General features: G+C 36.3%; 1 protein-coding gene across 1 annotated transcript; it reads right to left on the bottom strand.

Moving 5' to 3' along the window:
• Positions 1-261: 261 nt before the first annotated feature.
• Positions 262-6,944, bottom strand: LOC107598288 (arfaptin-1-like). Its single transcript, XM_016289583.1, has 6 exons — positions 6,789-6,944; positions 5,116-5,221; positions 3,308-3,420; positions 1,916-2,137; positions 552-709; positions 262-454 (listed from the first exon to the last, which is right to left on the bottom strand). Exons 1-6 carry the CDS (start codon positions 6,879-6,881, stop codon positions 262-264), a joined length of 885 nt encoding a protein of 294 aa, XP_016145069.1. The 5' UTR covers positions 6,882-6,944.
• Between the last annotated feature and the right edge of the window lie 6,711 nt (positions 6,945-13,655).

The following is a 13,655-nucleotide window of genomic DNA, read 5'->3' as shown; positions in this document are numbered from 1 at the left end:
TATGATTTATAAGCTGTTTTCCTCATGGGGCCCAAAAAAAATGTCCTCACAAGGTCAAAATATACTGCTATTACTATCCTCGTTTGGTCCCCATAATGTGGGAATACCAGGTACACACACACACACACACACACACACACCGACGGTCCAGAAAACATGAGAAAATTCACTGACGTTTCATTTTCACCATATTAACTTCAGAAATGCATTGTATTATGTAAATGATTAAAGTATAAAAGACAAACAAGATTATTTAAATAATTAGATACATTCGCCTACCTTGTTCTCCTCCAGAAACTTGAGTTTGACCGAGACGTCGATGCGCATCTTTTCGTATTTTTCGCGGTGGATCTGGAAATGTTGCTGAGACTGCTCGATTTTTGGGAGCGTGTTGGCATCCCGCGGACCCAGATTGAGCTCCTCTAAATCTGTGCGATACGCGTCATACTCAATCCTACCGAAAGAGCACAGATCTTAGAGAATGAGGGTTGTTTTGATCAATACATTAATATAAAAGTAGTACACAGTGGCTTGCGACGATCTATCCAGACCTTGCTGCTTCATATTGCTTAATGTTGATCAAGGTGTCCTCTATAGTTTTATCCACTAGAGTTTTAACACTGGAGATGAAGAAGTTGATAGCTCCAAATAGAGTTTCTCCATTTTTCGCCAGGAGCTTTTGGGTTTCAGCATTGTAGCCGAATTCCTCCTGAAACACATCAATAAATAGAGATTGCATCTATATTTGCAGCTACTAAAATAACCCAGAAATAGATACTGCAATGAGACTTTATGCCGTCTGCAAATAAATGAATTCAAATGAAATGTTACTCCCCGAGGGACCAGTGCACTTTCTGGATAGAGTCCAGTCATAAAGTATTTAGTATTCATGGTGGAAACATCAATACCAAAAGTGTACCCTAAACAGTCCATGAATAAATGATACTGTATGGAAGGCATCCAGTTATTGTGTCAGAATTGCAATATTATTTATCAATGAAAGAGCTGAGAATCCATATATGCCACGCAGACATATCTGTGAGTGAAATATTACAGTATTCAATCCAATGCCAGAATTATGATATTTTGCACACCCTGCTGTTCCAAAAGTTTGGGATCAGGAAGATTTAAAAGAAGTCTCTTATGCTCATCGTCATCAAGGCTGCATTTATTTGATCAAAAATACAGAAAAAACACTAAAATTGTGAAATATTATTACAATTTAAAATATCTGCTTTCTATTTGAATATCTGTTAAACTGTAATTTATTTCTGTGATCAAAGCTGTATTTTCAGCATCATTATGCCAGTTTTCAGTGTCACATTATCTTCAGAAATCATAATAAAATGCTGATTTATTATCAGTGTTGAAAACAGTTTTTGCTGCTTAAGTTTTTTTTCTTTGATGATCATCAAAATAACAATTTCAATAAATAATAAATAAATAGAAATGTTTTGTAACAATATAGACTTCCATTCAAAAGTTTGGGGTCAGTAAATTCTTTCTTTCTTTTCTTTAAAAAAAAAAAAAAGAAATTAAGACTTTTATTCAGCAAGGATGTGTTAAACTGATAAAAAGTGATAGTGAAAACCTAAGTTTGACAACCAGAAAGTGTGTACTGTTTTGTTTAACAATATTGTTTTGCCATTAAAAACCTAAAAAAAAAAATATATATATATGTAGGATTTTTGTGAGATCGTTGGTTCTCAGAATATTGATACGAAGCGTGAAAACAGTTAAAATGTGTGTGCATCCTTTATAACCCCATTTAAAATTTATACTGGAAAAAAAAAAGCATAAGATGCTTAATATCCATTTTTAAAAACGGACTCTGATGACATTTCGTTTAAAATCAAGAGGCTTTGGCTGATGCAACATTACAGAGAAGAGTTCTTTATATAGTTTTTATACTTGCATGTAGCTCGGGTGTTTTGAGACTAAGGTCTGCAAACGCGTCGCCCAGCTGTCTCTGCGTCTGCAGCATCTGCACCAGCTGAGAGCAAAGCGTCTGCGCCAGCTTGATAACATGCTCGTACTTTCGTTTGTTGTCATGAAGAACCTCAATCTGAGCCTCCAGCTGCAGATCAACCGTACGAGAGCCGCGTCCTAACTTCTCTGACAGAATCTGCTTAGTGCACTGCGGCGAGAGGAACAGTACAAGATACAAAATCTGTTAAAGGGACAGTTCACCCAAAAATGAAAATGTGATGTTTGTTTACTCACCCTCAGCCCAATCAAGAGGTGACTTTTTTTCTTTAGTAGAACAGTAAAGATTTTTTGGTCTTGGTGATTCATAAAATGTAAGTCAGCAGCTGCACATCTTTGAGAATAAAAAAATCATATCAAGGGACACAAAATTAATAGCCGTGGCTCCTGACGATATACTGAGGTCTTATGAAGCGAAATGATCAGTCTGTGCAAGAAACTGAGCATCATTTACTACATTATTACCTGTGATCCAGAGCCTCAGGCAAACGGGGAAATCTGTGAACGAATCATTCGGTTCTTTTTAGAGAACTAGCTGAATCAGTTCACCAAATCAGACCGAAGTGTCTCGAGCAGCACAGATCTACAAGTCACTCAATCAAAACTCACTTTCAGACGACTGGAAATGAGCCGAAATAGCGGCGTATCTGATTCTCTGATGAATGAACTGATTCAGCTCCAGTTCTTGAACCAGTTCACTGAAACAAACGGTCTGAAAGAACCAGTTCGTGGAAAAGAATAATATTGATAGAAAGGCTCTGGATCACAGGTAATAATGTTGTAAATAATATTCAGTTTCTTGTACAGACTGATCGTTTCGCATCATAAGACTATATCAAAAATATATCATCAGGAGCCACGACTATTAATTTTGTGTTCCTTGATAAGCTTTTTTTATTCTCAAAAGACGTGCAGCTGCTGACTTACATTTTATGAATCACCAAGAAAAAAGTCACCTACCTCTTGGATGGCCTAAGTGTGAGTTAATTAACAGCTCATTTTAATTTTTTGGGTGAACTATCCCTTTAACAAAACGGGCAAACATTGAAAATAAGAAATATTTACAGGGCTACAAAAGATTTAAAGGGGCACAGAGGATATATAGAACCCCGTCTCTTTTGTGACAGCAATATTATAGAGAAGACATGAAATGATGGGGAGAATATTCAAAGGGATCATGACTGAGAAATGTCACACGCTGGACTAAACTAGTATTGCACATGCATGATAAAGCTAAACAGACTTTTCTGACACATGGATGCTTGAGACATTTTGAGGGAACACAGATATCATCATAACCACTACGACAGGAATCACTCACTTTATACGTGTTGACGCTCCACTTCCTCATCAGCTCCAGCTTCTCTATAGCAGGACTCTTTATGTCATCAGCGAGGACCACTGCTCCTGCCGTCTGCTGCTCTGTCAAAGCACCTGATGACAGAATGACATCCATTATATCAATATCATCCCTCTAATCTTACTGAGACGCACTGGCATAAACTATCAAGACTCAAATACGTCATCTGATGTGATCAAATGATGATGATTGGCTAAATCAAGTCAATCAATATTAACATCCAAGATAATTCTGTGTTTGACAAATCACATCGGTTTCTACTGATCAAAAACATGGTTGTTATTGGTCTTGTTATGGTTAACTAAAACAAACTCAACTAAGCATGTTACAACGATTTCTGAATGATCATGTGACACTGAAAACTGGAGTAATGGCTGCTAAAAAAGCTTTGCCATCACAGAAATAAATAGCATTTTAATATGCATTAAATATTTTGAATTGACAATTTAAATTTGTACCAATGTTTCACAATATTATTGTTTTTACTGCAATTTTAAACAAATAAACTCCAGAATTTTGCTCCAAGATATACTGGTAGGGGCATGTGATATTCATCCTCTACAATAATATGTTAATTGTTGTTTTAACGATGTGCGAGCTGACATTATGGAGTATGCCACTCAAAAAACAAACAGAAACACGTCTTGAGAGTCCAGAAGCATTTACTGCGTGATGAAGCAGTCAGAATGACCTGTAATTCAAGTTATGAAAGCAACAAAATATTCATAAGATACGATATAGTTGAGTAATATCACACTAGCAACAGTTCCGTTTTCCTGAATATCAGCGTATGAGCGCGATCGCAAATGTGATTAACTTTATATAACAGTTCAACAAACATGAAGTTAATATTGAGTGAGTTACACTTTAGACACAATAGTGTTTTTTCTGTTTCGCCAGTGAAAAAGTTAGAGCAGAACATTTGTGCGTCTCAGAGCAACACTGCAGTGATTCGTTCCTGAATTAATCTGTTTTTGAATGAATCACTTGAGTCAGTGTTTCAATGATCCGTTCATTTTAGTTTCTAAATGAATCAGGCGTTTTGAACAAATTGTTTGAATAAATGATTCAATGATCCATTCATAAAGACAGTCACCTGCTTAGTTTCTAAATGAATCAGGTGTTTTGAATGAATCGTTTTGAATGAATGATTCAGTGAATCGCTCATTAATACAGGGACTTGCTGCCACCTACTGGCGGTTTTAGTGTCATATTTACTTATTCACCCCAAAAATACTGAGATATCATTTTTTGTCAGTATGAATGAAGGAGATATAGAGGAATAATAAAAAGGGGTGGTCAGCAATTACACCAAACTAATGACAGGTTGCCATGTTTCCGTCCTAATTAATTCACACAGTAGACGAGGATGAAATAATGAAAGGGGAAGTAGACAGGGGAAAAAAAAGATCACAGACAACTCTGTAATGAGACAGGAACACCTTTCTTTTCAAATTCAAATTGTCCCTGTCTCTGCAACACACTCAACTGTGGTTCACATTACAAGCACTGGACAGCGAGAGGATATTCTAAACACTACTAACCTAAAAACAACCCACTCTAACCTGATCTCATTTATTACAATGAAAGGAAGTGTTTTAAATGATAAACCTTTTACCATTGATTCTGAGCAAACTGCGAATCTCTATGTAATCTTATGTAAACGCATTTGTTTGTGCATCAACTGTAGCACACTGAGTCATTGCATGTGTTTGTGTGAAGGACAAAAGCAAATGATAGTCATGTTCAATGCATACTTAGTGTTATACCTGTGTACGGCCCCACTTGGACCACTCCCTCATTCACTGCATAGTTTTCAGGTGAATTGTGGGAGTGTGATGTGATTGGTCCAGAGAAGACATTATGTGGCACATCCTTGACAGAAATCAAACAGGGAGAACAAGAATAAAAATGAAAGATTTCACAAAGCAGTGTACTATGTTTTCTTCTTAGTTTTAGCTGTCAGTCATTAATTTCAAAAAAGCGTTAAGGAACATTAGGCACCAGGAATATTATCCGTTTTAAATCTAAACACTGAAAACTCAGGGTTAATGTTCTTATTATTTATGAGGTCAATAACGTCAATTTGACAATACAACCCATAACGGGCATATTATTGGTGAAAACGTGGCCAAGTAAAACTGCAGTGTGTGTTTGAAGTCACCTTAAGTGTACAAATGTGACCCCGGAGCACAAAACAAGTCATAAGGGTCAATTTTTCAAAATTGAGATTAACACATTATATGAAAGCTGAATGAATAATATTTCCATTGATGTGTGGTTTGTTAGGATCGGACAATATTTGAAAATCTGGAATCTGAGGGTGCAAAAAAATCTAAATATTGAGAAAATCATCTTTAAAGTTGTTCAAATGAAGTTCTTAGCAATGCATATTACTAATCAAAATTAAGTTTTGATATATTTACGGTAGGAAATTTACTAAATATCTTCATGGAACATGATCTTTACTTAATATCCTAATGATTTTTGGCATAAAAGAAAAATCTATAATTGTGACCCATACAATGTATTGTTGGCTATTGCTACAAATATCCCCCAGCGATTCTCAACACTGCTTTTGTGCTGCAGGGACACAAATGCATATAAACATATTACAGCGTCTCTTCTTGACTAGAAAAGTTTTTTCCCCTCGGACACTGAAACTAAATACAGCGTGTTTGTGAAAGTTTCTGTGACTGTACAAAGTTCATGAATATTTAATGAGGTAAGCACTAATTAATTTATGATTGGTCGGCTGTTGCTAAACAACTCGCCTGTCATTCTAGCGCCATTGTTTCACATTGTACACATCTGGCGACACCAAACGCATGTATAATCAAGGGTTAAAAGAGGTGCTAGACATCATTCACAACTATTTGTGTGAAACATTGCTTTAACCAGGTACTTTTAGATATGCCCGGCGATTCAAGGTGTCTAGTTCTTCTGTTTAATGTGATGAAAGTCCTCACTCAAGACAATTTCCTCACAAGTTTAAAAAAAGACTACTACTAAGGGGTGTGCGATACGATAATATCGTAATTGTTGTTTTAATCAGAGCCGCATTAGCATTGACTGCGTGATGAAGTCTATTAGAATGCAGTCAGAATGATCATATAATTCAAGTTACGAAGCCAACAAAATATCCCTGTGTGGGTTTTTATTTGATAAGATTTGATATAGTTAAGTAACAATAGTCAATAACTAACCATATAATAGTCTGTCTATTCGTATCAATAATTAGGAACATTACTGCTGCAGTCATAAGACCTTATGTCATTGTCATTATGTGTCATTGGTACATTATACTTAGGAAACATTGATATCCAAACATTCTGTGTTCAAATGGCACCATTGATAGTTGAGGTCTGTTCAGGACAAGAGCGGTTTAGAAACAGTGGAAGCGGTGCATGATGGGAGGTTTGTTCTCTGTAGGATGTCTTACCGTTTGAAACACTTCCTCGTGACTCTTGTCTGCTTCTCCGTTTCTGGTGACTGAGATTTGAGCAACCGGGTTTCTGTGGGCCTCCTCTGCCATAGCCACCTTCAACACACACACACACACACACACACAGAGACACACACAGAGACACACAGACAGACACAGACACAGACACAGACGCACACACACACAGACACAGACAGACACGCACACAGACACAGACACAGACGCACACACACACAGACACAGACAGACACGCACACAGACACAGACACAGACGCACACACACACACACACACAGACGCACACACACACACACACACAGACACACACACAGAGACACACAGACAGACACAGACACAGACACAGACACAGACGCACACACACACAGACACACACAGACGCACACAGACACACACAGACGCACACACACACACACACACACACACACACACACACAGACGCACACACACAGACACACACACACACACACACAGACACACACACACACACACACAGAGACACACACACACACACACACACACACACAGACACAATAACTAGGAGAACTAGGACAAAAACAGCGTTAAAGCTAGAGTTCAGATGCAGAGCGCTACCTCCACCAGAAAGCTTTGCACAACCGCAGCTCATCAGGGCTCATGAAGGGTTAACTGCAGCACCACAAGCAAAGAAAATTAAGGTGTAAAAACCCCCAAACCGATCAGGTCAGCTGCTGCTGTAGAATAATTATTTAAAATCAACAGGGAAACAGAACAAGCAGTTAATCAAAAAGTACAACAGAGACACACACACAGACACAATAACTAGGAGAACTAGGACAAAAACAGCGTTAAAGCTAGAGTTCAGATGCAGAGCGCTACCTCCACCAGAAAGCTTTGCACAACCGCAGCTCATCAGGGCTCATGAAGGGTTAACTGCAGCACCACAAGCAAAGAAAATTAAGGTGTAAAAACCCCCAAACCGATCAGGTCAGCTGCTGCTGTAGAATAATTATTTAAAATCAACAGGGAAACAGAACAAGCAGTTAATCAAAAAGTACAAGGTACAGCAATAATAGCCAAGTCTGACTACACTGCCATCTGGTGATCATTTTGATCAGTTTGGGGCTGATACACACATTTTCATATACACTAGCGTTCAAATTTTTTTTTTAAAGAAATGCTATACTTTTATTCAGCAAGGATGCATTAAATTTATTAAAATAAACAGCAAATGCATTTTGTTAAAAGAGATATTCATTTCAAATAAACGCTGTGGTTTTTAACTTCTTATTTAAGGAATCCTATAAAAAACAACAACAAAAACAAAAAAACAAATCTGCATAGACTATTAGCATGATTTCTGAGTAATGGTGCTGAAAACTGCCATAAGTTTCACATTTAAAATAATACATACATTTAACTACATCAATAATGAATTTAAAATATATAAAATAGAAAAGTTATTTTATATTGTAATAATATGTCATTATATTAATGTTTTACTGCATTTCTATCAAATAAATGCAACCCTACGAGCATAAGAAGCTTCTTTTAAAGAAAAACAAAGTCGTAACGATCCCAAACTTTTGAATGGTAGTGTATTATATTTTATCCTATATGCTGGAATATAATAAAATGCCATTTTAATAAATACAAACATATTTTTACAAAACAGTACAGTATATGTTGCCTTTCTTTCCAGCTGACACTACCCATAATGTTCAATATAACTGGTGTATAACATATAGTCTTGACAAAAGAATAAATGTAATTAGGGCTAAATCTGACCTATTATTTTAATAAATATAAACCTACAAAATGTCTGAGTAATACATGCAGTAATGCTGTAAAAGTCACCACCAGAGCGTCCTCAATTTGTCTAATTTAATCTAATAATGAATGAAAAGTGGACATGCACAGATTCACCCATGGTTTGATGAACAAAACACAACACTGTGCAAGAAAAAGGCTGCTTTATCTCAACAATTCAGCTCCTACCTCCCTTTAAATGAAAAGCTGAAAAAAATAATAATATCAGACTTTGGGCTCATTGTAAGGTAAAAACAGGAAAAAATTATTCAAACCGCACTTAACTCTATACAATGACAAAAGTGAACGTGAGAGGGAGAGCGAGCGAAAACTCATTAATGAGATGAAGCACACGTGACATTGCATCAGAAAGTTGTGTGCCAAATGGCTAAGAAGATTGCTGATGAGCCTTTAATTAGTTTTAATGACACATTAGTGCATTAGTTTTAATGACACAACCAAAGCTAGGCTTCTATTTACACTCGCTCACTTCATTAACTTTTACTGAAAGACGCATGAAAAAAGAGAAATATCCAATCACTCAAATTGGACACGATGCAGGAGGGTTACACTGTGGAAAGATGAAGATCTATAACCAATAACAGATCAATAGTGAAGTATTAGTAGTAGTTATTTATTTTTATTGCCATGGCAGCATCTAAGGCTATTTTCATGGCAAAAACGGAGTGTGGATAACGTAAGAGTTACAAAATAAAAACCAAGCAAACACAAAAAACAGCAGTTAAAATAAATTAATTGTATTTATTTTTTATTAAATTTAAAAAAAAAAAGTTTTTTGGTTAAATTAACACATGATAAAGAAAAACAAAAACAATCTAAAATATTTTCTGGTAAAATCTTGCTAAACAAGTCCCTGAGTGAATATGTTTAATGGAAAGGGGGGTCTTGCAGAACATGCATAGAGTTGGGTCTTCACCTTTAAGCAGATAAAATAGTGAATATTAGTGTAAAAAAAAACTGACAATGTACAGCCCACTGGTAGGTTTCTACTGTAAATGCATTACTGTTATACGTTATGGCTGATGACTGATAATAATTTCTATATTGCTTCTATACTATGTTGCATAAAAATAAATGAAAAATAAAACAAATGTAAAAGTTTGGATAGTTCTATTATGATTTTAAGACAAAGATCTGCTAACAGTGTTGATAAGAGTAACTTTAAATGAGTGCTACATAACAGCAAAGCTAAAAACAGGTGAAAATGAGCATTCGCAATTTAATATCCAATATACTGATATATTAGAGTTCCATCACTATACAACAAACATCAATAAATCCAAAAGTGCCTACTTCAGTTACATATGCAAATGAAAGCAAGGTTTGTTGTCACTATTTGGTATCAGGTTGCAATTTAAGCAAAATAACAGCTTACTTCAAGGTGGTTTAATTTCACGGTGCCCTTGCATGTGGTTTAATATGTAACTACAAGAACGGCTATTAAGGTTTGTGTTCTGCTGCGAGGCTCAGTGATTTGAATCTTCAAGACAGGAGGCTTGTTTGTCTGGCCGGTGAAAACAGCACACAGTGCATGAATCTTTCAGAGCCACCTGAAGCCATCGTGCCAGGAGGTCAGTGACTCTAAACTCTCTCAGACGAATCACATGAGCGATTCAAATCTGGATAGATCTGGCATCGCATTCGGTTTCACGTGAGTCCGTTTGTGCTCCAGTGACGGCCAAGCATTATCTTTTGCAGGCACAACTCAAAAATCCCCTATTTCACAGTGTCACAGTTTGTCAGCATGCAACAGATTTGATGATTAAAGCAGCGTTTATGAACAGCGCCTCTGTCACGCGCAGCAGAAGAGTCCCCTAGAGTTCAGTCGATTAGAGATGTTAACAAAGAGAGCAACGGCAATCTGTTCAGACAGAGCCCTTATCACCATCTCCTCATGAAAGCCACATAAGTCTAATAAATGCTCAAGGAAAATGAAAGATGGGTCTCTTAAGCAAACCTCTTAGTTATCAGAAGAAAGACTTTTAACAAGATAAAGCATCAAATAAACATGTTCTTTATCAGGACAGGCTGTAGAACGGTTTGAATCATACTTGTATATAAAAGTGCAGAGTTTTTTTTCACTGTCACTTTGTTATTGACAGGAACTTAGCGTGTGGTTGCTATTGTAAAAAGTAAAAAAAAACATAGTTGGTAATAGAAGTGTGCTGTTGTCCAATGCTTCATCTAAAATTACAAAATAATTAAACTATGTTTAAATTATTGGTATACAGTAGGCTACATAGAGTTTTTGTGCCATATTAATAGAAAGATTGCATGGAGTATTTGTACTTCAAAAAATATTATTTGATGAAAAAACCTCGTTGGCTAGAAAAAAAAAAAGAGTGACATAAAAATACACTATATACTAAAAACGTTTGTTCACCAAACTAATCATCTGCTTTAGAAAGAAATGTTCACACTTCTCTGCTAGGATTCCACTGTTGCATTAAGAGGATTATTAATAAGTTGAGATAATCACTGATATATAATTACTTATAATTGAAAATAAATGTTATGGCTGATGACCAATAAATGGTTACGTTATTAAAATTATGAAAAAACAGTTGCAGCAAATAAAAATGTACAATGTAAAATTAATCACATAACTACAATGCACAACAACGACAAGTCTGCAAACTAAAAAGCACAAAAAAGTAAAATATTTAAATGCAATAATAACAGCGACAGCCAAGCAAAATGTACCAGAACAGGCTAAAGATATGCACCACCACCTGCACAGAGAACCTCACGAAGACATGGAAAGAGAGAGATATGATTCATAATTCATTCAGGTAGAGGTCTAGCTCTTCTAAATTCACAGAAAATGATAACATATTGCTACTGTGACGAACAAATCAAATCAAATTTGAAACTATGTACAAGCATACAAATCTGAATATTTACAGAGTGCCACAAAAGTTTGGATATTATCTTGAGATGCTTTCCACCAACTAACTGCACAATAAAATACAATTGAATCAACATTGCTGTATAACGGTGCAGTACAGAGAAACGCTTCTCTGTGGTTTTACCAGCATGTGACAGTACTCTGGGTATTCATACGGCAAAACAAAAGAAAACAGCACACAACTCTGCGAGCATAACAAGACACAGACCAGTACAACATTATTAAAATAACTGACACAGAAAGGAAATAAACCAATACTATATCAAACTGCTGATAATTGTAATTTAAAGGACACAATATAGAAACAGTGCAGTAATTAGGCTCAAGTAGAAAGAAACCATGAATTTGTTAGTCTGGGGAGAAATGAAAACATTCACATTTACATACAGGCTAATGTTACATGGGATATTTTTAAACGTTGAGAATAGAGCCAGCTATCTCAAAACTACTCACACAAGCACTCTCACTTATTTACTGCGGCAGGTTCAGGTCCACGCAGACCATGCATTGCTAAAAAACATGTTTCTTAATTATATTTGATAGAGGAAAAATATTTGTCAAATGACATGCATTTCATCTTATGGCCTTAAAACTTTTAATACCAACAACTTCTCACATGCACTATATTTCCAAAACATATGATCACCCCTTTCTAATTAATGGGTCTGGTTATTCCAGTAATTTCTGTGAGGACAATTAATGCAACGGCATACAACGGCATTCTAGAAAATGTTGTGATTTTAACTTGTTTGTTGGTGTATTGTCGTTCAGAAACAGAAAAAGGCCCTCCCCAAACTCTACAATGACATTGTATAATATAGCATTAAAGGGACGGTTCACCCAAAAATCGTTCTCTTGTGTCTATATTCCTCGTCTTCAAAACACACGTTCAAGAAGTAATCCATATGAATACAGCAGTTTAATCCAAGTCTTCTGAAGATACAAAATGACTTTATACGATGAACAGATTTAATTTCGGCTTCTATTGACATAAAAACATTGATTGATGCACATGCATAGGGATACAGAGCTTGCTTGCTTGCCATGCAAGAATAAATCTAATTGGTTCTTGCATTAGCTCAAACATGCTTGTGTGACACAAACAAACCTCACTGGTTGTTATGAATCAAGAAGAAATATTCGAGCTTCCATTTACCATATTTTTGTGCACATGTGCATTGATCAATGAAATCTGTTCATCATATGAAGCGATTGTATCTCTTCAGAAGACTTGGATTCAACTGTTCGATTCATACGACTTACTTTTACAATGTCTTTACTGTAAGAACTTTTTTAAGCATTGCAGTTTTGGTGGCGTGGACTTTCAATGGAGGGACAGAAATCTCATGAAAAAATATCTTCATCTGTGTTTCGAAAGATGAGCGAAAGTCTTATTGGTTTGGAATGACTTGAGGGTGAGTAAATTATGATAGAAATGTCTAGTTTGTTTTCACTGGAAAATAATGGAATAGCAGAACTCGTTAATTAGAAGGGTTGTCCACATACTTCTGCCCATATAATGTAACATCTCATTCATTTAATCCAATTGCAATAGTGAAAATTGACAGACTTTATGCTAGACGATATAAATGTCAGGACAGTTTTGGGGCTCTATAGTTACAAATGTTTGAAGAGAGGAATGAGCGAATGAGCTTTGTGAATAGTTAATATGACAGATGAAGCAAACTGACAAAACGTATGAGGGAAAACGAAAAGGTGAGTCTATGCTAGGTGCATATCCTCTCCATCACCCTTGATCCTGAACTCTGACCGGCCAGGGAAAGCAGACATTAGGGTTTTGAATGCATTTATCTATGGTGTGACTGTTACAGGTCTTCATATTCAAGACCATTTGAGTGCTCTGATTAGAGGAGAATCCGAGCACTGAAGTTTGCGAATATTGCGAGAAATTCTCTTGAACTCCCGCTGACCCTTCTGCCAGCGCTTCAGCGACATGATGACCAAATCTCCATCCATCTTCTGACCCATCACCAGATAAGCAGCATTGATGTCGTTCATTTCATCACACACACACTGAAGACCATCTTTCAGCCAGAGCACCGTCTTCTTGAGGTCACGCTCAGTAATGCTTCCATTCAGCTTGTAGATAGTTCTGCTCTTGGTTTCTGG

Source organism: Sinocyclocheilus grahami, unplaced genomic scaffold, assembly GCF_001515645.1.
Source record: "Sinocyclocheilus grahami isolate Dianchi unplaced genomic scaffold, SAMN03320097.WGS_v1.1 scaffold249.1, whole genome shotgun sequence".
In the NCBI taxonomy this organism is placed as follows: domain Eukaryota; kingdom Metazoa; phylum Chordata; class Actinopteri; order Cypriniformes; family Cyprinidae; genus Sinocyclocheilus; species Sinocyclocheilus grahami.
The sequence above is the reverse complement of the archived record's forward strand: the minus strand, read 5'-3'. Positions and strand labels throughout refer to the sequence as shown.

What these genes read in the sequence shown, in the direction of transcription:
- LOC107598288 (XM_016289583.1), bottom strand. Translation starts at nt 6,881, where the DNA reads ATGGCAGAGGAGGCCCACAGAAACCCGGTTGCTCAAATCTCAGTCACC. An exon ending in ACGAGGAAGTGTTTCAAACG is followed by an intron (nt 5,222 to 6,788) that starts GTAAGACATCCT and finishes ATTTCTGTCAAG; the next exon opens with GATGTGCCACATAATGTCTT. An exon ending in CCAAGTGGGGCCGTACACAG is followed by an intron (nt 3,421 to 5,115) that starts GTATAACACTAA and finishes TTCTGTCATCAG; the next exon opens with GTGCTTTGACAGAGCAGCAG.